The sequence below is a fragment of the Pituophis catenifer genome, unplaced genomic scaffold (assembly GCF_029215685.1).
Source record: "Pituophis catenifer annectens isolate HBS135680 unplaced genomic scaffold, rPitCat1.0.hap2 SCAF_7, whole genome shotgun sequence".
Classification (NCBI taxonomy): Eukaryota; Metazoa; Chordata; class Lepidosauria; order Squamata; family Colubridae; genus Pituophis; species Pituophis catenifer.
In genome coordinates, this window is record NW_027256887.1 from 14636414 (window position 1) to 14662484 (window position 26071).

The 26071-nt window shown below is 39.2% G+C and overlaps 1 protein-coding gene across 2 annotated transcripts in view; it reads left to right on the top strand.

Annotated features, from left to right (window-relative positions):
• Positions 1-26071, top strand: part of TBC1D22A (TBC1 domain family member 22A) — a 133731-nt gene that overhangs the window by 73698 nt on the left and 33962 nt on the right. For both annotated transcript variants that reach the window (XM_070947295.1, XM_070947296.1), the window contains exons 10-11: positions 1229-1304; positions 14504-14631. In XM_070947295.1, the coding sequence (XP_070803396.1) occupies positions 1229-1304; positions 14504-14631 (204 nt within the window). The remainder of the gene's footprint in view (positions 1-1228; positions 1305-14503; positions 14632-26071) is intronic.

The window sequence follows — 26071 nt, forward strand, 5'->3', positions numbered from 1 at the left end:
TACATGGGCTGAAACAAAAACCTCCATGTAGGTAGATAGAATAAGGCAATTTCTATCTGGGGAAAAAGCACCCGTTTAATTTTAATAAGAAATTAGTTGGTGAACATACTGTATGATCCTGTGAGCCCCAGTGATCTCCTGACTCCTCTTTTTTCCCTGTCAGAATAATTTAGTTATTGACAGATGCACTTTTCTCTGTTTGCGACTACTGCTGCTGTTTGGGAAAATGTTCTCTTTTGCATTGTTTTTACCATTCCTTTCTGTCGTTTCTTAATCATCCTAAAACATATCTATTTGTCAAGAGAATGATGTATAAAGCATGTCGCGTAGCATCCAATAAGAATTTTAAGGTGGTTTGAAAAATGGTTAGTGGATTGAAAGCTTTAATATGGCTTGCGCATTCTTCTCTTTTAAAGTATTGAAAGGAAAATCTGCACCATGTAGCTCTTTTTCAAAGCACAAAAATACGATTACCTCACCGCTTAGAATTTGAACTATCATTTTTTTTATAAGCAATATTTCTCCATTGAGGACAAAAAAAACCCAAAACATACTACTGTTTCAACTGGAATGAAAATCCTTTTTCAATATTTTAGCATGTCATACCTAGAATTCTTAAATACTTTGTCAAAGAAGCTGACTTTTTAGAATACAGAATAATGGAGCATTTACAATGCATTTCTTTTTTTTTTTAACAAGAACTGTGGTATGGGATAGGTAACTATTTCTAAGGTTTGAAATATATTGTTGGCTTTACTATAAAGAAAGTTCCCTTGACAATTTCTCTTGTTTGCAATATTGATGTCATGTCAATCCTTTTTGCTGAAGTAACAATTGACACCCTAATAACAAACATAACACATCAATGAGTCTACACTCTCCCTACTTCTGCTCTCTGTTTGATGTATTTATTTTCTCTCAGGTGGTATAACTCTTAACTTTTAGTTGGTGATACATCAATTAGAAAAAGGGTTTCTTACTTAAATAAGCCACAGTGTTCCATTGTTGAATGACAGATTTTAACAGCAGCTAAGTGGTTATAATTAATTAAAATATTTCTCTTGGTAACTTCATTATTTTGTTGTTGGTCATTTATCAAAAGTGGGAGAAACTGAAAGCAGGTGCTATCTAGAAATGCAATATTCATTTAACCAGGTGAAGTTTTTTGAAGCACCTTTTTTGTATCTCTTGGTCAACAGTTAATTTTTAAAATGTTTTTGTCTCCTAGGATAACTATACCTTTGCTCAACCTGGTATTCAGAAGAAAGTGAAAATGCTGGAAGAGCTTGTTAGTCGGATTGATGGTAAGCCTTAAAAACTAAGCGGAACTTGAATTATGTCCTTTGGAGAGTATTCAATTAGAAGTTTGAACAGTACCATACTAATCAATCTATCTATTGTTGCGGTTGTCCTTATACAGGATAAAAAAAAAATTAGGAAAGAAGACTGGAAAACATAACCAAAAAAAAAAAAAAAAGCATATACAGAAGTTAAACTGTAACCAATAGTAAAATTAAGAGCTTAAAGAATTATTTTTGAGTTTTAAAGAGAGCATGGCAAAGGAAGCAACCTAACTACTAACAGTTGGAATCTCATCTGCAAGGAGGTAATTCTTGTCATTTGGCATCTGACCCCCTTAAGCTTGTTTATCATTAGTATTTTTCCTCTAATTTAATCATAGAGAGGGTACTAAAGGTAAAGGTAAAGGTTCCCCTCGCACGTATGTGCTAGTCGTTCCCGAATCTAGAGGGCGGTGCTCATCTCTGTTTCAAAACCAAAGAGCCAGCGCTGTCTGAAGTCGTCTCCATGGTCATGTGGCCGGCATGACTAAACGCCAAAGGCGCACGGAACGCTGTTACCTTCCCACCAAAGGCGGTCTCTATTTTTCTGCTTGCATTTTTTACGTGCTTTCGAACTGCTAGGTTGGCAGAAGCTGGGACAAGTAATGGGAGCTCACCCCCTTACGCGGCACTAGGGATTTGTGCCATTGAACTGTTGACCTTTCGGTCAACAAGCTCAGCATCTAAGTCACTGAGCTACCGCATCCCTTCTAGAGAGGGTACTAGAGGATGTAATTGTTGGTGCCATCCACTTGGCTAACATTGCAAGAACAGAAGGATCTGCTACTGGAGGTTTACAAAACCTCTCTTTGTGGTCTTTGGTGGGCCTGGTTTGAAACTGAGCAGCTGTAAGTCTTCTTCCATATAGTGTTAATGATATTGACCAGATATTGAGAGAGGCTTTTGTTTCTTATAATGTGGTACGTAGATGAAACATTGAACCATTATCTGGTTTGAAAAGTTTATCTGAACTTTTTTAACTGTTCAAGGAACAAAGTTCCTCTAAAAGAAGCAGAGAATACAGTTGTAGGTCAGGAGATAGGAATTGGATCTATTTATTTCCATCCATATAATGCAAAAGGCTGAGTTTAACTAAAGATTGGTTACCTTGCAACATTTTGCCCTCACTGTGATGCAGCTTTTCTTAAGTAATGTGTTATCTTCAGCCAGTATGGGGCACAATGGCTTTTGTAAACTTACTGCAGGGTATCACCTAAAGAAAAGCTACTGGATCAGCAGTGTCAAACTCTATTTCATTGAGGGCTGCATCATGGTTCTGTGTGACCTTGGGGGGGTGGGTAGGCGTGGCCAGGGTGGCCATGGCCAGCTCGATGTCACTTGTGTCCAGTGCACCTGTGGTGGCCTGGGCGGGGTTGGGGGGATCCAGTGGAGGAAGGTAAGACCTGGGAGAGGGCCTCCAGAGAAGCCTCGCCTTCCCCTCAGGCCACGCAGAGATCCCCTGGACGGCGGCACAGGCTGTCCAGAGCCCTAGGCAGCGGAGGACAAGGAAGTTGGTTTTGTTAGCACTCTGCCAGCGAAAATGGAGCTTGGGAGGTGGACTCCGTTTTTGGCTGCAATGGCCTCGTGGAGCGTTCTTCCAACGAAAAGCCTGCTCCAGCATTCTGCCAGCAAAAATGGAGCTCAGGAAGGGTGCAAGCTCCATTTTCGGCTGCAACGTCCTCCTGCAGCACTCGGCCAACGAAAACAGCCACCACCAGGTTGTAGATCAGTGCCTGGTTGGCGTGTGCCGGGCAAGACACCGCAGGCCGGTCCTTTGCTTTTTCCAGGGTGGCCCCATGGACCAGATTTAAGCACCCTGCAGGCCGGATCTGGCCCCCGGGCCTTGAGTTTGACATCCCTGTACTAGATGATGAACCATTCTCTTTACATTTTATTAAATAATGTAAGCAACATTTAATGTCAATCACTTTGCTGCAGACTGATATCTGCTTACCAAAGGCAGCTAGCTTCACTGTGCATTAAGATCAATAACTCTTAAGAATTTGAGATGATTTTTTAAAAATAATTATAGCTGTTCCTTGATATTATGTGTTGTTTGTATGTTGCTTTGTTACAAGGATCCTGTGAATATTTTTGAAATGGAATCCAATTAATTACTAGCTTTGTAAATAACATATTTAATACTAGAAATAAATTACAAGGGATGGAAGGGTAGATTTCATGCTTTTACATGTTTAGCAGGATCATTTTGAAACATTTTCTGCCTTCATTCTAAAAACAATTCCCATCATGAAATGCTGACTGTCATATTGCTAAAGCAGGGTTTAATTAAATGAAATTCAGGCGATAATGCTTACCGGTTCTGAACATATTCTCTTGGTAGTTTGTTAAATTAATGAGCAAAATGATGCCAAGCACAACTAAGCATATATTTGTGACACTGCCTGTCAATTATTGGTGTGTGCCAAAGAATTCTTCAAATCGGCTAAACTGGACAAGCTTCTTGAGACAATGATTTGTATGGTTTAATGTGCAGTATAAGCTTAGTTCTACCAAGATACTGTAAACTAAGTATTACCAAACAAGAAAGAAAAAGACCTTTTGCTCTATAAAATGGTAGGCGAAATGTTCAGATATTATGGAACCATGATGACGAACCTATGACAAGATACTTACTATCTTTGCGCAATGGGATATGCTGAAGCAGGGGTGTCAAACTCGATTTCATTGTGGGTTAGGGTTGTGTTTGACTTTGGGTTGAGATCAGGGTTGTGTTTGACTTTGGGGGGGGCAGGGGGGCATGACTAGGGTGGGCATGGCCAGCTCGATGTCACTCATGTCGGGGAGCGCCTGTGGTAGCCCGAGTGCTCTACCAGCGAAAACGGGCTCCCGAACTCCGTTTTTGGCTGCGATGGCCTCCTGCAACCCTCTGCCAGCAAAAACGGAGCTCCCGAGCTCCATTTTTGCTGGCAGAGGCACTGCGAGCTGTATCTGGGGAAGCCCCGCGGGCCAGATCTAAGCACCCTGTGGACCGGATCCGGCTCCCATACCTTGAGTTTGACAACCCTATGCTAAAGAGTGATGCTTGATATTGTATGATATGTTTAAATATTAACATACATTTTATCAATGTTTATCATTAAATGAAGTTGTGCATTATAACAAGTTTTTAATAGTGTCAGATGAAACTGTAACATAAGCAATCTTCTAGTAAATGATTTTCTCAGCTTTTTTTTTTTTTAAGAAAAGTGTGATTACTATTCAGACGAACAGAGTGTTCTGTCCCCGTCTCACACACGCACCCCCACAGACAGGCAACAGTTAAAGAATTCAGCCGACAACAGTTTATCCGGTATCAGAATTGGCAGCAACCCAGTGGCTGGCTGCCAGGTATTCTTTACTCACGAGGGGGGAGTTTCTCCCTTCGTCCGGGAACAAAGCCAATACATAATAATCACCAAAGTCCAGTAAATACAAAGAAGATTGTCCGATATCTGTTTTTTGCTTGTCACAGAGCTGAACCGGCCACCACACCCTCTTTTATACCCTGTGGGGTGTGGTCCAGTAACTCAGCCTAATCCCTGGCACGCCTCTTCCTCTGCTGCGCGCGCTTATCTCTGCGATGCTGTCGAGGGTCCAGCCAAGACTCATCATCATCATCATTACTGTCCACCTGTGGCTGCGTGGAAGTGCTTGGCCCCGGCCCTATCTCTTGCCCTTCGGAGGACACCGGAGGCATTGCCAGAGAGGAGGGTCCTGGAGAGGGAGGCCTTGCCAACTCCTCTCCTTCACTCTCGGAGTCCTCTCCTTCTGATAACACAGGCTCGGTGATCGGAGCCACAACACAGAGAGCCATCTTCCTTTCTGTGCTTTTCTTGCACAGAAAAATCATGGCTTGGGATAGGGCACACGTTTTCATCCAAATGGCTTAATCCTTGGAATTTCCAAGGGTAACGAGGAAGAGCTTGCCTAAAACCCTGAAGGGTCACTATTGGTCCCTGTAAATAGACTTGAGTTAGATGATAGAATTTTCTGACTTTAGAGTATCTTGTGCTCTTAGCCACAAGCCAAGCAAAACCTGGATACTTCCTGGTTCTCTTCCCAGCTATTGGGCCCTAGGTCAGATCTGTAGCTGAAGTTCAAACTCCTTGTAAAATCTGAATTAAACCAAGTATTACCAAACAAGACAGAAAAAGACGTTTTGCTCTATAACATTGCAGAACATTTTCAGAGACTCTTCCCATCCTGCTTACAATCTTTTCGGACTGTTGCCTTCTGGCAGAAGATACAGAACAATTAAAACTCGGACCATGCGTTTTCCTAATAGTTTTTATCCCAGGGCTGTAATTGCACTCAACGATGAACTAAAGGGGCACCATCAGTGAGCTGTTGGACAGCATTACTTGGTCTGTTGTATGGATGTTTGGGGTGGTTTAGGGGTGGGGAATTTGTGGTGGGTGGGGGATGTTTGAGGATTGTTATGTGTGTTGGACCTGGTCTTTGGGTATTAAGTGAATTTCGTTGTATGGGTATACTGTGTATACAATAACAATAAAGTTATTATTATTATAATAAAATGGTAGGTGAAATATTCAGATATTATATAGAAGATGTTAGCTATATAACTGGAAAGTAAGAACTGATGCCTGTGAAAACTAGGGTGTAAAAGGACAGCAAAGTATGATGTTATCACAAGCTACTGACTGATTGTTAAAAACTTTAAAGAAAACTAAATGCAGGTAGTCCGTAACTTACGATCACAATTGGAACTGCAATTCTGGTCACTAAATGATGTGGTCATTAAGTAAGTTCTCACACGATCAGGCCCAATTTTACAACCATTTTTATTGTAGTTAAGCAAATCACCATGTTCATTAACAAATCGTATGGTTAAGTCAGGGGTGGGCAACTGTGGCCCTTTTACAACCTGTGGACTTCAACTCCCAGAATTCCTGAGACAGCCAAGCTGGCTCAGGAATTCTGGGAGTTGAAGTCCACAGGTCATAAAGGGGCCATATTTGCCCACCCCTGGGTTAAGTGAATCTGGCTTCCCCAGTTGTTTGTCAGAAGCTGGCTGGGAAGATCACAAAACATGATCATGTGACCCCAAGAGGCCGCAGCCATCATAAATGCGAGCTGGTTGCCAGATATCTGAATTATGATCACGTGACCCTGGGAGTAATGTGACAGTATTAACTTGGGGGAAAATTTGTAAGTTCACTTTTTCCGAGACCGTTGTAACTTTGAACCATCATTAAACAAATGTCATAAGTCAAGGAGTACTTGTACTAATGAATATCACTTTAAAGTAGGCCTCCATAACTTGGTGAGAGGAAAGGACCACACCGATAAATTAAAAATCTAACAATACCTGGCATGCCAATGAGCTCTGTCCAAATGGAAGGATACCTATTATTATTATTATTATTACCTCTTTTATTCATTACACATGAAATTCAGTCAACTGAACATGTAAATATGTGTCACAAATATCATTGACTGGTGCTAATGGTTGATACGGGTTGTTGCCAGCGTCCTAGGTATCAACCAAGTACCTTCTTAAAATATATGATGTTCCGAGTAGCACAGTTTTTTGCAATTCTGCTGGTGTTATTGCAGGAAGCTGCAATTTCTTGAAGTGTTTTATAAAATTCTTGAATATGGTACCAAGTGCACCGATGACAATGGGTATCACTGTTATGTGTTTCACCCATAATTGCGTAGTTTCAATGGCCAGGTCGAAACTATTATTATTATTATTTCTTTTATTCATTAAACATGAAACTCAGTCAACTAAACATTTAAAAATGTATCATAAATACCATTGATTGGTGCTAATGGTTGATATCGGTTGCTGTCAGTGTCCTAGGTATCAACCAAGTACCTTCTTAAAATATACGATGTTAAAATATACAACAACAACAACAACAACAACAACAACAACAACAATAATAATAATAATAGCAAAATTTCACAAACTGACTACCTACAACGCCATGACCACGTTGCTAAAATCATTCACTGGAAATTATTCCAGAAGTTTGGATTTGAGTACAGCAAAAACCACTGGGAATATCAGGTTGAGAAAGTTTTAGAGAATGAGAAACTCAAGGTCTTGTAGGACTTCAGGATTCAGACTGACAGGCACTTGGTCCACAACACACCAGACATAACAATAGTTGAAAAGAAAAAAGTATGGTTCATTGACATTGCAATACCTGGTGATGCACGGATTGAAGATAAGCAGCAAGAAAAAATCACAAAGTACCGGGACTTGCAAATTGAAGTTGAGCAACTGTGGAAAAAGAAATCGTGTGTTGTCCCGATTGTAATTGGAGCCCTTGGAGCAATACCCAAAGGGCTACCCCGCTATTTAGAAATTCTAAATTTGCCGGACTTGAACATTTTGACTCTACAAAAAAACACCTTACTCGGAACAGCTTACATCCTCCGACGATACCTTAACAGTTCCTAGGTCCTTGGTTAGGACTCGAGCTGCTGATCTATTAACCAGCCTCAAAGGCTGTGAATCTCACCAAAGATTAACCAATAATAATTATTATTATTTGTCATCCAAATGTTTAGATTAGATTTGGCATTTTTGTCTACCTGTCAAGTGCTTCTCAAGGACTTGGGATACATTGTTGTTGTTACTATTATTATATTTTAATCTTTTTTTTCCCATTTTATATATCTCTGTCACCTCAAGGCGGTGAGCATACCTAATACCATAACAACAAACCATGTGGTGGGTTGCTGAGAGACAGTCAGTGGTCCAAAATCATGCAAATAGCTTTCAACCCTATGGAAGGACTAGAATACTACTACACAAATTGGCTCTCATTGTGATGAAAGATCATCCTGAAAAATTAAGTAACATGTAATTATCTTAAAGTTAATATAAATTTCCTGTCAAAAACTGTTGTCAACACAATTTTACATGGAATCTTTATTAATCTAGGCATAATATCTCTATTGCCTGTTAGGATTCCCCCCCCCCCCCCCCCATCATACATTTTACAGAACCACTTATAATAAATGTACAACTCTTAGAATTATAGGCATATGTTGTCGTTTTATGAAAGAGTTGCTTTTTTATCTTGATGGATTAAGATTTCAGTTTCAAAGGATTTGCTGCATTATAATATTCATAAGCAAAGCTGTTCTAAACTGTATACCAAGTATTACAAGACAAACTATTTGAATTACTTTTCTAAGGTGTATTTAAGAAGGGACGAGGTGGCTCAGTGGCTAAGACGCTGAGCTTGTCGATTGAAAGGTCGGCAGTTCGGTTCGAATCCCTAGTGCTGCATAATGGGGTGAGCTCCCGTTACTTGTCCCAGCTTCTGCCAACCTAGCAGTTCGAAAGCATGTAAAAATGCAAGTAGAAAAATAGGGACCACCTTTGGTAGGAAGGTAACAGTGTCCCGTGCATCTTTGGCGTTTAGTCATGCCGGCCACATGACCACAGAGACGTCTTCGCACAGCGGTGCCTATTCGGCTTTGGAACGGAGATGAGCACCGTCCCCCCGAGTCAGGAACGACTAGCACATATGTGCGAGGGGAACCTTTACCTTTTTAAGGTGTATTAAAGCTTGCTGATCCAAAAACTCAGTTTTACTGAACACGATCAAACAAACCCTTTTTACAAAGCTTGTACCATTTGATTTTCCTCTCTGATTTATGGAGTTTAGTGATGTACTGGCTGTTGGTTCAGACAGTAAAATTAAATGTATCTATTGACATTAATTTCCTGGGCTAGGGAAATTCAATATAAAGTTCATTATTTGAGTTTGAAATAAAATGGTAATTTCATGTATTAATCCTTTGTTATTTTGATTGATTACTGCAGCCTATCATTTGTACACAATTGTACAAATCTCTGATCTTTTTGTTAATAGAAACTACTATTATTTAATGTTTTTTTTTAAAAAATCCATTCTCCTAAGAACGTATTTTGAATATAGTTACATGAGTGTTACCTGATAGTTTGAAAGATGGATAGAATTACCCATTTTAAACTCTTTTGCTGCTGCATTTATGTTCTAAATATTTCTATAAGGATGGCATAAAAACCACTTTGATTCCTAAAGGAGCAATGGGAAAATTTTATCACTTTCCCACTATGTGCTGTTCTCTATGGAATTCCTGATCATCTATGGCTACCAAGCAAATTGTTAAATATAAGACCAGTTGAATTTAGCTTATAAACACTTTTGCAGCATTTTCAGAACTGAGCATTAGCTAACCTTATAAAGCTACATACATAGCTTTATAAACATATGAAGGTCATTTTCCAGCTAGGAACTCGAGACTCCAGGCGTGGATATCACTCTGTCTTCTGGCTCTATGGACTGAGTTCAATCTTAAAGAGACGCCCCCTTTGCACATGGCCCCAGATTCAACTCAGTCCTGAGCTTGTTCGGACGGATTTGGAGTTTTCTCTTGTTTAGGTTTAAAGTGGAAAGAAATTTTTACATGGGATATATGATGAAACTTAATTAGGAGTGGCGCGGTGGCCTAGAGGTGGAACTCTCGGCTTACAATCAGGAGGCTATGAATTCAATCCTACAATAGGTAGAGGCAGATGTTTCTCTCTCTGGGCACACTGAGAATATATCTGCTGAACAAAACTCCGCATTGGCGACAGGAAGGGCATCTGGCCATTAAAACAGTCTGCTAGCTCCATTCAGTTGTTCACTCCACCCCGCAAGGGATTATGGGATCGTTAAATGGAGATGATATGATGAAACTTAATTCTTTCAGGAATACAAGTAATCAAACTTAAAATAGATGCTTCTGTTTCAGAATTCAGAATTTTTTATGTAAAGGAAGCGTTTCTACACATTAGGTGGAACAACTAGGGCAAAAGAATTTTGTAATGTTGCTGGAAGCATTTGAAGTTGGGTTTCCAACAGTTAGTCTAATTCAGTGATGGCTAACCTTTTTGCAATCACGTGTGCCAAAAGTGGGGGGAGCATGGAGGCAGTCTCACACATGTGTCCACACCCATAATTCATTGCAGCCCAAATCGCGTGCAACCCCCCATGCTCCCCCTGCTTTGGCACGCGATGGCACGGTGGGCCTGGTAGGCCCATTTTTTTGCTCTCCCCAGGCTCCAGAGCCTTTCTAGGAGCTTGAGGAGGGCGAAAACGGCCTTCCCCCACCCCCAGAGGCCATCCGGAGGTCGGAAACAGCCCATTGCCAACTTCTGGTAGGCCTGGAAGGCCTGAAAATCAGCTTGCTGGCGCACCCATGCTCTCCGGAGCTGAACTTGGGCAACGCTCACGTGCCCACCGATATGGCTCCGTGTGCCACCTGTGGCACGCGTGCCATAAGTTTGCCATCACAGGTCTAATTATTTACAATTTGACTATTCCTGAACCATTGGACCATCAGTTGATTGCAACAATGAGGGTTTCACTTGTACTTTCGGAGGCTTCAAGAGAGGCGGTTGGCTTGAACAAGACACACAACAAGCAAAATTCAGACTGCCTGAACTACCAAAGTTTTAAGTTCTAACTGCAGGCAGTACTTTATAATAGAAGTGTTTGATCTAGTGAATACAATGTTCTTAGTAAGTTAAGATACCATTTTCACTAACCATTATGTTTTTTTCACAATTATTTCACATAATTTAAGGATAAATTATGGAGTCGTTTTTTGAATTGTTTGTAAGATACATCATGCACTTGCACAAGCACGTTATCTCTTAAACCCAAACACAGTAAATCTATGATATAAATGGCATGTTTCTAACCATTCTTTTAAAAAATGGACGCCCTGCTTGAAACATTTTCAGTAGTTTTATATAAGATGTAAAAGTGCTGAAAAGACTGTTAAAATAAAATCACTTGTGTTTCTTCATTTTGATACAAGTGCCATTATTTCTTGAAGATTTAGCATAATTTTATTGTTGCAAACTGCTGCATAAGTATCTTTGGAAAAATTCTAAGTCTGAAAGATGGCAATAATTACATCTGCCAAGTCATTTATTACATCTGCATGCTTGCTTTCAATGAAATGGAAAATTTAAATTTAGAATTATTGCCAACCAAATTACCTTTATCAGTGAAATAACATCTGCTCACAATTACTTATGAAAAAAGAGGAATGAATCTTCTCAGCCTGTGCGTTTTCTTTTGTCTGTTCATATATTATCAAATAAATGACAATTAAAAGCTTTGCATTTAGTTGTCCATTTTTCAATATGTTAAAAAATAATAAAGAAAAGCCCATGGGAAATTCAATATTTTTCTTTTTTGTTTTGTTTTGCTTTAAAAGAAATTTGAAACATTTAACTTGCCTTAGTTTGCAGGTTTCATTGTCCACAAGATTTTCTGATAATTGTTATATAAATAAGTGGAAATTGCTGCCTATTTGTTTTAATCATGAGTAAAGCTTAACTTATGATAACATTTAGTTAAAAGTAATATAAATTTACTAATCAGTAATATCTGGTCTTTTCTGATGGCATTTCTTAGTGAAGATAAATGTTCTCTCTCGTAGCACAAATAAGCTATGTGTAACAAATATACTCAGTGATGAACTTTTCTCTGAGTAGTAGTCTGAAAGTTTAAAATTTAGAAACCTGTAAATTAAGTATAGGATTATCAATTACTTCTGGGTAGATAAACAACTATAATTTGCTATCTACAGATTGCCCTTGAATTATAAACATCCATTCAGGGATTGTTGAAAATTGGGATGGCCCTGAACCAGTAGTACTTACAACAAGATTGATTGCAAATTAGATGCTTGACAAGAAGCTCACACTTATTGCAGTTGCTGCATCCCACACTTATGTGATTGCCTCTTACTACTTTGAACTTTGGATAAATTCCCTGACAGAAGAATCAGTGGAACAGGTTGCCTCCAGAAATTGTAGGTGCTCCATTACTGGAGATTTTCAAGAAGAGATTGGACAATTATTTGTCTGAAATGGTATAAGGACTTCTGCCCTAAATCCTTGGACTAGAAGACTTCCAAGATCCTTCCAACTCCTTTATTCTGTGTTTTGTATTCTATTTCCCCCAAGGTCATTGATAAATTCCGTTACAGTGATTGCGATTGATAAGATGTTATACTTTATGACTGCAATGCTTAGCAGCAGCAGTCCTGGTTCTAATTGCTGTTGTAAACTGAGGACTACCTGTAAATGCAATGGTAGCATATACTTTTCTTATACTGCCTGTGCATTGTGAAAACATCAGAAATGATGGTGTCTTTTCTTTATTTTTTTACTATCACTAGAGAGGGAAAGGCTACAATTCAATTATAGAGCAAATGACAGGAACAAACTACGTATTGCAATTTGAACTTTATAGAAAGGAAACTTACCTTATATCCTGGCTTGCATGCAATGTAAGCAAATCATGAAAAAACTTCTATAATTTATTTAGCCACCACTATTAAAGGAAAATGGGTGTTAATATATTTTCTAAAGTATCTGCGAATAGAAGTAGAACCAATGGATGGAAACCTATAAGGAGACAGAGGGAGGGAGCGAAATGAAATAATTGAAATTAGGAGGAATTTTCTGGTCATGAAAGCTATTAAGCAATGAAACATCTTGCCTCCTGGAATTGTGGGTGCTTTGTTACTGAAGATATTCAAATAAAGACCAAATACCAGTTGGTATGGTGATTAATGTTCTGGAGACTGTGAGGTCTAAGTCTCCCTTCATCATGGACCACTTTTTATCTCTCATACCAACCCACGTCACAGGATTGTTATGGGGAAAACAGGAGGCAGGCGTATTAAATACTGTGTTTCCCCAAAAATACTACTTACCCTGAAAACAAGCCCTAACCTGATTTTTACGCCTCTGCCTAATATAAGCCCTACCCCAAAAATAAGCCATAGTTAAGCCCCGCAATTGTCTGGTTGCACGAGGTAGGGCAAGTTGCATGTGTAAAAATCAAGCTAGGGCAGGGTGGGGGAGTGGAGCTGCCCACGTGTCCCGCACCCGCAGGCCTCCTATACCTCGACACCTGTCGGGCGTTGCCTGACTTCTGCAGCCGGATGCCATGTGGCACATCACGCTGGTGCCGCCACTCACAGCACAATGCTGCGAGGCTCATCACGCTAGTACTGCCTCTTGCTTGTGCAATGGCACAAAGCACCACTCAGCCTCCTGCCGCAAGTGGCGGCACTGGTGCAACGAGGCATGCAGCAGAAGAAGTCGGGCAGCAGCGCGGCAGGCGTCGGGGCGTGGGAGGCCTGGCTGCGATGGTTCTAAGGTAAGCAAGTAAGACATCTCCCGAAAATAAGACCTGGTGCTTATTTTGGGGCCAAAATAAAATAAGACAGGATTTTATTTTGAGGGAAACACGGTATGTTAGCTGCTTGAGTTGACTATAGTTTATAAATAATCATGGGGTAAAATTGAATAATAATAGACTGGATGGCTATTTGAAAATTTATATTTCCTTCCTTCATAATCCTGATACATTGTTCAATAGTTAGATGGGCAGCATATAATTTTAATAAATAAGACGTGCAATTATGTAAATGCATTTATTATTTAGATTTTAGTAATTCTTTAATGTTGTGTTAGTCGACATTTGTTTTATTACTCGAACAAAGCCTTAAGATCCTAGCTCCTGCTTATATTCCAGAACAAGAGGGATGGAAGATTTTCTGAACCATATTTGCGGTATATGTGGGGAACATGCCATACTTTTCCGAGTATAAAACACACTTTTTATCCCCCTAAAAGAGGGTGGAAATGTTGGTGCGTCTTATACACCAGCCATTTTTGGCCTCCCGAAGCCTCGTTCTGTGCATCCTGTTTTTTTGCAAAAATAGGGCGTGCAGAGGCTTTGGGAGGCCTGCAGAGTTCTCTTGTGGGCTGGGGAGGGCAAAAATGCTCCTGTTTTTGCAAAAAAGGGGCTTGTTTTTTGCAAAAACGGGGTGCGCAGAAGCTTTGGGAGGTCTGCAGAGTGCTCCTTTGGGCTGGGGACGGCAAAAATGCCCCAAAACGGGGTGCACAGAGGCTTTGGGAGGCCTACAGAGTACTCCTGGGGCCTGGGGAGGGAAAAACTTTTTTTTTCTTGCTTACCTCTTCGAAATCTTGGTGCATCTTGTACACCGGTGCATCTTAGAGTCCAAAAAATATGGTATATGATATTACACAGTTTTGTGACGGTTACATAAATATCATCAGTAGGTTTTTTTTTTCTGTTCTTTTTGTCTTTCAGAGCAAGTACATAAACACATAGAACAATATGAAGTGAAATACCTTCAGTTTGCTTTCCGCTGGATGAATAACTTATTGATGAGAGAAGTCCCGCTGCGGTGTACCATAAGACTATGGGACACATACCAGGTGAACCACTGCGTTGACCCTGCAATTAAACATCACAGGCTGTTTCGAAACACGATTTCTTCTTCCTGTGCTTATTTTAACCTGCTTAGTACCGATGTTTTGGGTGCTTGAAAAATCTCCTTTGTAGGGATTTTAATGTTGACATCAAAATTAGCCAGCAGAGTTGCCTGCAATGGTCTGTGTTTCGATAGGATAATATCTTCCAAAACTATATTTATGATACCGTGGCTAAATGCTTGGTCATATCAACCTCCTATGTTGTAAGTATCAGAAAATACTGTAGATTCTAAGCAAAAAGTAGAGAAGAATAAGCTTTAGGTCTTGACCTGTAATTTTCAGCTCTATCTTTAGTGAAGTCTTAAAAATATGATTTTACAAGTAGTCAATAATACCATTTTAGATCAGTGTCTTTCTTCCCTACCCCATCATCAGAACCTAGCTTATAACTCAAGAAAAGAGATACTAGTGTTGCTCAGATTCCTTGTGTATATTAATGGTACCAATAGGTATCTTACTTCTTAAACTAATATATGTGGATGGTAGTTCGTGGCGCATTCTTGTGATTGTACAGTTTGTTCTGTCTTATTGGTGGAAAGGAGGGGTGAAATTCAGCAGGTTCTGACAGGTTCTGGAGAATCGGTAGCAGAAATTTTGAGCAGTTCAGAGAACCGGTAGCGGAAATTTTGAGCAGTTCAGAGAACCAGCAAATATCACCTCTGGCTGGCCCTAGGGTGGGGTGGGAATGGGCATTTTGCAGTATCCTTCCCCTGGAGTAGAGTGGGAACGGAGATTTTGCAGTATCCTTCCCCTGTCACACCCACCAAGCCATGCCCACCAAGCCACACCACGCCCACCAAGCCACACCATGCCCACCAAGCCACGCCCACAGAACTGGTAGTAAAAAAATTTGGATTTCACCACTGGTGGAAAGGTTAGATACACATGCCTCAATATATTATATAATATAGCTTGATTGGTCATGTGCTATCAGGTAGGCCAGTGTTGATTCTTAGAATCCACTTAGATTTTCTCCATAACAATCTTTTCCCATAAATGAAAAAAAACTTGTTACAAGTTAACATTCCCTAGCTGGATATGGGAAATCTATAGATTCAAAAGAATGCTTACAGAAATTCCTATACATCTGACTTTTTTTCTTTAACTAAAGCTCTTAGCAAATTTTCCAGTTACCTTGGCAGATATCCTTCCGTCCACCAGAAAAACAAAAGCACTAAACAGCCATATAAAATTAATAAAAAACCATGAAGACGTGCATAGATAACAATAGTAGCAGCACGAAAGCTTAATGGGAGAGAACTTAATTTTATAGTTCACACCCTCTGAAATAAACGTCATTAACTTGCCATCTGAAAGTTATCAGTGAGGAATCTTTGCAAATTTATTCTCACTTTCAGGAAAAAAAAATCCACAAAATAATTACCATTAAAATTTGGCTTCAGGAAGCGAAATGCATGAGCAAATTAATGTTGGAGAAGCCTCTTACTTTTTTCTTAAACTTTGGCTGTTTATTTACAATAATTTTATTACTATTTTTATTATTGCTTTTTTTTTTTTACTATGTCGAGTAAAAAGTAACTTGCCGTATGTTAAACTATATTTTAAAAAATGTAAAAATGCAACTTGATGATGTTTTTTTTTTTAAAAAAAAATCAAAATAAAACCCGCAAAGGAAATAATAGTATTTTTAGTATAGGTACTCCTCAATTTATAACAGTTCAATTAGTGACTGTTCAAAGTTACAATCAAAGTTGGAACAGCACTGAAAAATGTGACTTATGACCGTTTTCACACTTATGACCATTGCAGCATCCCCTTGGTCATGTGATCAAAATTCAGAATCTTGGCAAGTGACTCCTATTTAGTGTCCCGTGGTCATGTGATCATCTTTTACGACCTTCTGACAAACAAAGTCAATGGGGAAGCCAGATTCACTTAACAACCGTGTTACTAACTGAACCGCTATGATTCACTTAACAACTGTGGCAAGAATGGTTGTAAAATGGGGCAAAACTCACTTAACAAATGTTTCACTTAGCAACATAAATTTTGGGCTCAATTGTGGTCGTAAGTCGAGGACTACCTGTATCTAAAAAGCACAGATCATTTTGAAAGAGGAAAAATAAATAGCTATTTACTTTAGACAGAAATATTCACCAGAATAAGTGAACCAGTGACCACTAAAATGCAGAGTGACATAGCAAACCCCACAGTATTCCACAATCAAGTCAAGCATTGTCTTTTTAAAAACTACCATATTTTTCGGAGTATAAGATGCACCTTAATTTTGGGGGAAAAAAATGGGGTGGGGATTCTGCCTATCAGGTATTCATCTGGCTAGCGTCCTTAGCCTGGTCAGCTTCAGCACATTTGTTCATTCGCTGGTTTTGAGATTGGGGCTAAAAAACAGCTTCTAAAGCACAGCTGATCGTTGGAGGGAACTCCAGTGACTAAAGTAGGTGAAGCGCGGAAGGGGTAAGAGAAGGCAGCAGCTGTTCCGGGTAGCCATTTTGGGCACCATGCCTCACATTTTTGGGTGGCGATCAGCAGCGATGTGCTTTGGTGATCCCTGCAGCCTTGAAGGGCTCTCAAACGGAGCATTTGGAGGCTGAAAACGCGATGCACGGAGCCCAAAAATACAAGCCATTCTTGGTGGCAATCTCTGCAGCCAGGAAGAGGACGCATGGAGGTCGAAGGGTGGGGGCTGGCGGGTGGGCGGGGTTACATTCGTAGTATTAGACAGACCCAAATTTTCAGGCTCTTTTAGGAGGGAAAAAAATGCGTCTTATACTCTGAAAAATACGGTACATTGCTCAATCCATTTGAGCTCCTAAAAATAATCTTTTTAGAACACAGAACATAGAATAACAGAGTTGGAAGGGATCTTGGAGATCTTCTAGTCCAACCCCCTGCTTCAGCAGGAAACCCTATATCATTTCAGGCAAATGTCTGTCCAGTCCCTTCTTGAAAGCCTCCAATGATGTAGCACCCACAACTTCTGAAGGCAAGCCATTGCACTGATCGTTTGCGCTCACTGTTCGGAAACTTTTCCTTAGTTCTAGGTTGCTTCTCTCCTTAATTAGTTCCCATCCATTGTTTCTTGTCTTGCCTTTTAGTGCATTGGAAAATAGTTTAACCCCCTCATCTTTGTAGAAGCCCCTCATCTTTGTAGGAACCCCTCAATTTTTTTAAGGCAGAATTACAATACAATTCCGTTCTATAAAGATTTATGTGTTTGACAAATGTTGCACTTCTTTTCAATAGTAAATAAGCAAATAAGAACAAAAATTATTTTCCAAACCTTTGAAACAGTGATCCTCAGCTTTATGACCAGTTTGGGGACTGGAATTTTGGTTGCAATCGTTAAGTGAGTCATTATGTGATCATCTGATTTTTATGACTATTTTTACTGTGGATATTAAGGGAATCACACGATTCTCTTAAACAAAACACTGGTCATTAAGTGAATCTGGCTTCCTCAACTGACGCGCCTTATCAAAAACTTGGTTGGGAAGGTTGCAAATTGTAAGCATGTGACTCACAGGATGCTGCAATTGATCATCAACCTGAGCCGTCTGTCAAAGGCCTGAATTCCAACCATGTGACCATGGATGGGGGGATGCAACAGTTGTACATTCAAGGACAAATCACATAAATCACATTTCCAATTGCATCATAATTTTGAACCTTCAATAAACTGTTGTAAGTTGAGGACTATCTGTAATATGACTTTTGGGATGTATCTGAATTACTATTCCTGGCTGTTAACAATTCTATTTTTGATTGGTTAAATATCTAGTTGTCTTGTCCAGTTAGCAAAAAAGATATTTTCTCTACTTTTAAGTTTCAAATAGGCTTAATTTTATATGTTAGAGACAGTGTAATATGTGAATAAATATAATTTTCCAGTTTAGTCAACCGCGTATCTGATGCAAAGGTGCAAAATAGTCGAAAGGTGAGCACTGGAATAAAAAATCTCACTCTTAAATTGCCAATTAGAACATTCGTCGGCTAAAGACATGGAAAGTGTAGAACAGAGTTTGGAACACAGTTATAGGCAATTATGCAACTATGCCCTTCTTTGCTCCTGAAAAACCATAGCATTTTAGCCAGCCGCCAAAAAAAAAAAAAAAAAGTCAGTAGACATATTCTTTATTTTTGCTATTCTGCAGTGAAAATATACAAGTAAACTTAGGGGAAAAAATGTGTCTGTGCATCGGTATGAATCTTTTATCCATTTTCTCCTTTCTGCTAACATTTTGAAATCTATTACAATCTTTGTAGTCACAGTTTTGACATGGCTCATAATTATTCATACCCTTCAGCATTTTCTCCTTACCTTGCCAATCTGTGTTATTGCCCAAAACAATGAAATATGGAGGTCCGTAGCAATCATATGGAAGAAGTCAATATTCAGTTCTTGACTTCTGGGTTGCTGTCTGATGAATCTCATCTTTGAGAGATGAACCACATTTTCTGTCTCCCGTGATGAATATCCTGTTGCAGTCTGTTCCATTGTCAGCACTGAGGAAATTGCCCATTGAAAATTCAAGAGAAGCCTTCCCTGTTTGATTTCAGAGAGCCTTCCCTGTTTGATTTCAACCAGGGCAAAAAAGGAAAAGAAAGGAATAAAGAACTTCTCTATTTCCAGCGCCAACTGTCTCAGGTTCCTTTGTACTTTACAAGGCATTTCCAACTCCATTTTCAATAGCTCCATTGTCGATGAACTCTTACACTGTCCAGTCTTTATTGGCTCTTTTTTGATGTTGATGAAGAGACTAAACCCATATTCTTTAATTACTGAGCTACATGGCAGCTGTGCAGCAGTGGGTTTCACATTGTGTTACTACTGGTTCGCTGCACGCACGCTTGCTTCATGTGTGTGCATGCCCGGTTTGCACATGCGCTTGCCTTCCACCCATGTGCCCAGCCTTCTGTGCATGTGCTTTGCTTGTGCGCGTGCCTTCCACACATTTGCCTGGCCTCAAAAACTTGCCTAAATAGAATGGCATAGAGCCGGGGCGGATGGGCATGCCCACCCACGATTTCCACCACCGCTTCAGGCGAACTGGTCTGAACCGGCTGAATACTACCTGTGGCTTCAGTTGTTTGGTCCATCCACCTTCAGATCTATGACGTACAGATGTGGTACTTCTGCTTCACTTCCTGGAGGCAGTTATAAAACATCACTTCCTCTCAATTCTACTCAACTTAAAAGAAATCCTTCCACTGGCCACTGATCTCATGGAATTTTATTGGGCATTTCAGTGTTGTGCCCTCCCTTCTTAACATTTACTCACAACTGATAGATTTGTGTTCAGAATGGGAGCTTTCTTAATGAGACCTGTGAATCCATTGTGCTTCCTGTAGGCAACATTTCAACAAAGTAATACCTTCCACCTCTTTGCAGTTTGGAAGGCCTCATAGGATCAGGCTATCCAGATTGCATCAGGCAATTCTGTTGTAGTCTGTTACACATAAAAAAAAAAAAAGTGGTACAAAGTCCATCCCTTTTGTATCCCATTTTACAACTCTGTTCTTCATCCTTGCTATCCATATGTCTGGATAGGACACCATCCCTGCTGGTCAGCTTAGATATGCCAGGGTGGCCATCCAATGAAGGGAGATTACACCTGTGGTTATAGCTTATTGAGTCCCATTGTACAAACGCAAGGTTATTCTATCTGCATCAAGAGATTGTAGGGCCAATGTGTTTGGCAATGTCTTCCTCTTTTCTTAGAATGAACTCCGTTTTTTTACAAATTTTTGCCCATTCCATCACTGACCAAAGCCAGCCAGGTTATCAGGCTTTCAGTAGATTTCTCTTCATCATACAACGCAGTCTATAGCATCCATTATTTGCTCCGTTGTTTATTTATCTTCTTGGAAGTGCATCTCCTTCCAGGTTGACCCAACCTCCTCTCTATGAGAGACAAAATCTTTCAGCCATACTTCAGTTCCTTTTGCCTTACAGTTTTGAGAATTCTGTTTCATAGCCCTTCCAAATTAAGGTAAAATCCGTTATGTAGAATCCTTAGAAGCCTTTCAGGAAGGATTCCTTCGGAGCTAAATGGAATCCTTTGAAAATTTCATATGGAAACAAGCAGTTTAAAACTCTAGCAACAGCATGTCCATCACATTTTGGTCTTCTTTCATCCAAAACCATGAGGTTTGGCTTTCTCTTCAGTAAAGGTAAAATTAGTATTTCTCTATCTCCTCCCTTTTTTAATTGTCTGATACTTCTCTTTCTTCTAACCTGCTAATGACTACTAAGGGCAGTGTTTTATATGGTTATGTGTGAATTCATGCAATATGTGAATTCCCTACACTCCTTAGTCTCCGGTGAGAATTCAATGTTCTTTAACACCCACTGTGTCCTCCTTAAGAATTTGAAGTAACCAGCTCTTGACTACATAGCCTATAATAAAAAAAGTTTTTTAAACTTAAAAACTATATTTTTAAAACAAAATATATTACAAAAGGAATGTTAATGTAAAACAGTGATATTAAACATTGAAGAATGCCCTTTTTTTAGGCAATCTAGTTTTGCTTTATAACAATCTTTCATATTTTTTTGGGGAGCAAGCCTTTTAGTAGGAAATTAAGGAATCTTATTTATTTTAGACCTGCATTTAATCATTGGTATGACAAGCTTGTGGCTTATAGTTCATCCTCACTTTTCAAGTATTCTTATAATTTTGATTGTATTGTTCAAAACTTCATTCCCTCTTGGCTGTCTGATGATTTCTCCCTAGATGGCTCATGACAGTTCAGTTTAAAGGAGTTAAACTATTTGTGTCTGTCCGTATACTGAACTCTTCACTTTCCTCACTAATAACAAATCAGACAATTTTATAAGGCAGGTTCATATTTGCTGTGATATCTGAGCTGTATTTAATGCTAAGCCTTTTTTCTTATATTTAGGAAAGAATTAATCTGAATAAAGTCAAATTTACTAAGGAAAAATTAGTTTGATTATAGATAAAGTATCTTTTATCATACATCGAAAAACTAAGTATACAATGGGAAAACTCAGATAATCTTATTCTACTGTCATGGTTGACTGTGCAAACCCTATAATGGGAGAGCCTTTAAGCATCCAACCAAAACTTGAAACAGCTGTGGCTTCTTCTAGCTTTCAAGCCATATATCCAGAGGGGCAATTCACAAAGAAAGCACTCCTCAAACGATCTGCACTGTCCTGGTATATCAGATGATTTGTTTTATATATGAAAATAGCAAGTTCTCCCAAATGAATGATAACTTCATATGGTGGAGTCATATGGGGTATACATGGGGTATTTACAAGCTGCTGTGCAGAAGTCCATTAAAAGGTTAGTGCCGTGATGGCAAACCTATGGTACGCGTGCCAGAGGTCGCATGCAGTGCCCTCTCTGATGGCACACGAGCCATCACCCCAGTTCAGCTCCACTGTGCATACGCACATGCCTCCCACCGGCCAGCTAGTCTTCAGATCTCTGCCATGCGGGGGCGGGGCGCATGCGAGGGGCTGCATGCACATGCGTGGGGGGATGGGGCATGCGAGGACTGTGCATCCATGTACTGGGGTGGGGCGCATGCACGGGGGGCAGGGCGCATGCAGGGGGCTGTGCACATATTGCATTTTGGGGGTTCAAGCGCACACGCCCTTTAGGCACTCGGTCCGGAAAAGATTAGCCATCACTGGTCTAGTGAATCACATTTTCTGCTTTCATACTAACCGTAAATTACAGATCACAAATATTTTATTTTATAAAGCTCAACTATAGATGAGTTTGAATATGGATTAGGACATAGTTGAACTTTTCACAGATTTACTCTCCATAATCTATCCTCATATTAAAGTAGATACACTGACAATATATTTTGTTCATTCTTTATAATTTATTATCTTACAATGAATTCAGGGTGAGATGAATGAATTCCATGAAAGTCCAATTTTGTCTATTCTCCAAATTATATGTGATAACAATGAGATATGCCATAAGGATATGTATGTATATATAAGAGTGTGTATGAGTGAGTGAGCGAGCAAGAGAGAAAGAGAAAAAGGATGAAACTGGAGGATTGGATTGGATTAAAGAAGTGAACCTGAAATAGCTGTCTGAATTTAGGAAAAAACAACTGCAGCCAGACAGAAATGCTTCCTGCCCCAATTCTCCAAGGTTCAGCACAGTTCATGCTCTTCCCCAAAGAGCTAAAAGTTTAAGCTCAGAAATTTGAGAGATGGGCTCATTAATTCAATCACTCTGAATTTACTCACAAGTATCCATCCTGCTGTTCCAACAGTTGCCTTATTGAGCTACATCCTGGTGTTTTCAGGAAGCTTCTGATGTCCAGAGGTAGCCTTCCCTATCCAAGCCCTTAGCTTACCAAAGCATGGTTGACTGGAGAATTCTGGCAGTTGAAATTCAGAGGTCTTAAAGTTATCAAGTTTGGAGACCCCTGAGCAAACTGGAAGCCAACGTTTGGAGATTGACAGCTATGACAGCCAGTAAGAGCTCATGATCAGTTCAACAATAAGTAGCATATGCTGGTAAGATTCCTGCCTTGTAGCTTGGTCTAGAGCTCAAAAGAGCAACCTCACTGAGGCCGCACCTCATCTCAAGCACTGCAAGAATGTTTGGTGAGAGGCAAACGTCATATGCCACTTTATAGATTTTGGGACTTTGCTTTAAGGACTGAGTATTAAAATTTTATTTCATCACCTACGTCAGTATGCTAGGCCTAGGATGGTGAGCTAACTCAGAGTAATAGTCGTTGAGGGGAAAAATATAAAGCAACATGCTAAATTGTCCTTGAAAAGTTTTTGAAAAAGAAAGGAGGATAGGACAGGACAGGACAGGACAGGACAGGACAGGACAGGTTCTCAGAATCTGCCCTAAAATCAGAATGATCCTTGAAATCAGACCATCATCCTCACTTCTCTGTTAAGGAAATCTTGGGCGATGCTTAATTTTATTATTTGCTCCTGTTCTTCATATGGCAATGCTTTGTGTGCTACCGTATGTTAGTTACCAATTGGCTTAAAGGTGGATTTATTTTGTGGAAATACAATGAGTTATTCTTTCTTACTTCTGCCTCAAGAAAGACTATCATGAAGCTGTATTATACTCCTCTGTCCATAAAAACTTTGAACATATGTCTTTTATTACCATAGTTGTAATCTTTACACATTTAATTTCCTTCCCTTCCAAAATAAAAACTCATGATCTTATAAAATCAGTTTCTGAAAACAATTCAGTCTCAATACCTTTCCTGTAAAATTTGACATGTTTCATTCATGTGTAAATTTATTGCAGCTTTTATCCCATTATAGTGAAAAACAAAACAGTTAACAACATTCATGCTATTGTAAGGTAGTGTATCTCAAGTTTAACAACTTTAAGTTGTCTGGATTTTAACTCCTAGAATTCCCCAGCCAGCATATTGCCTGGATGATTCTGGGAATTGAAGTCCACATATTTTACATTTGCCAAAATTTGAGAAGCACTATACTAAGGTTTGGTAGAATCCAATTTTCTAGCTCCTGCTTCAGATACCAGAATCAATTTTGGATTATTTCTAGACAACCTGGATTGATGATACCATTTCTCAGAGCTCCTGATTTTTTCCAAACTGAAATTGATTGTGAAATGGGGAACAGGTAGTCCTTTAAATCAGGGGTCTCCAACTTTGGCAACTTTAAGCCTGGAGGACTTCAACTCCCAGAATTCCCCAGCCAGCTTTGCTTTGCTGGCTGGGGAATTCTGGGAATTGAAGTCTGCCAGGCTTAAAGTTGCCAAGGTTGGAAATCCCTGCTTTAAATCAAAAACTAGCTTGATATGTCCAGAGCTAGTCACCTGACTCTTGAGACCCAATTAAATAAAAGGATGCTTAATATGCTGAGGTATTTTACAGTAGAGGTAAGGTATTTATGCACCTTACAGCTCTTTTCAACACGATACAGTTTTTGCTATTCTTTTCTATAATAAGTAGAACAAGAACAACTTTATTTCTAAGCAGTAGAGAACATCTCTTGACTCAGCCGAGAAACATGTCTTCAAATATTCCACTTACTGGGGTAGGAAAATACCATGGCAACTTAGAGCTTCGGAAATGATGTGATTTAGTCTCTCTTGCTGTTACGAACAGTTTACAAGTTTTATACTCTTAAGGGAGAAATGTGTGCAATGTGTATGATGATTGCCTATAAGATGCAATTTTGGAGCTTAATAATATCATTAGGATTCCAACAATTACGGTGCCATTTTGGGTGAATATCGCTCAAAATAATGATTCTTCTCACCAGTTCCTTTTAGACCATGTTATCAAAATTGTTTCCAATATTGCTTTGCCAATAATTTACTTTCTCTTTCCCTCTTACGTTTTTATCATCCTCAGAGTTAATTCCATTAATAATTTTACTGTTACGTTATTACCAGGTGCTGGAGATAATTGTTTATTGTGAGGTAGTGTTATTGTATAGAAAATCTTGAAACATTTTTAGCCAGAGATCACATGATATATTGTAGGTAAAGATTTGACTTTATAAAATTTTCTAGGTTATTTTACTTGATCAGAATATATTGCATGTTAGTGGAGGATGAACAATTGTAAATATATTTCTAAAAATATATCTTGAGACCTGGCATACTTTTATCACCTCAGTGATTTTCGATCATGCATGGTTTGAAAGAAAATGTGCAAGTTGTATTTGTCTTTATTTTTTTCCCTTAGAAGAAACTATGGAGACAAGAACATGAATGCTCTATATAAAATCTGTTTTGAATATTTTATTAATATATTTTACAATTTTCAGGCTGCCTGGTTCCTATATTTCCACTCTCTTTATGGTAGACCTAATACCATTTTTGGAAAGTTATTCTTTGCTGTATTAGCCTGGTCAATATTATTTTACTTAGCACCATTTATTTAGATAATGGTGATATAAAACTACAAAACATAAGTGTATATATTTATTTGGATATTATTGTGGATATATTTTAAAAGGTCAGTAAAATCATATATACTAAAATGCTTTGAACAAATTCTCAAATACTTTACCCACATCAAGATTTGGTTGAAGCATGGGTCTTAAGGAAGCATCTAAAATTCACAATTGGCATGTCCGAAATATGGAAAGGGGAGATAACCCAGACAATATTTGAATATAGATTCATATGTCCCAAGATTGTGTGATCACCTTTTGCGACCTTCTGACAAGCAAATTCAATGGGGAAGCCAGATTCACTTAACAACTGGGTTACTAATTTAACAACTGCAGTGATTCACTTAACAACTGTGGCAAGGAAGGTTGTGAAATGGGGCAAAACTCACTTAACAAATTTTTCACTTAACAATTTTGAGCTTAATTGTCGTAAGTTGAGGGCTACCTCTACACAGTCCAATGATTGAAGCAATTATGAGAAAGAAACTCAAC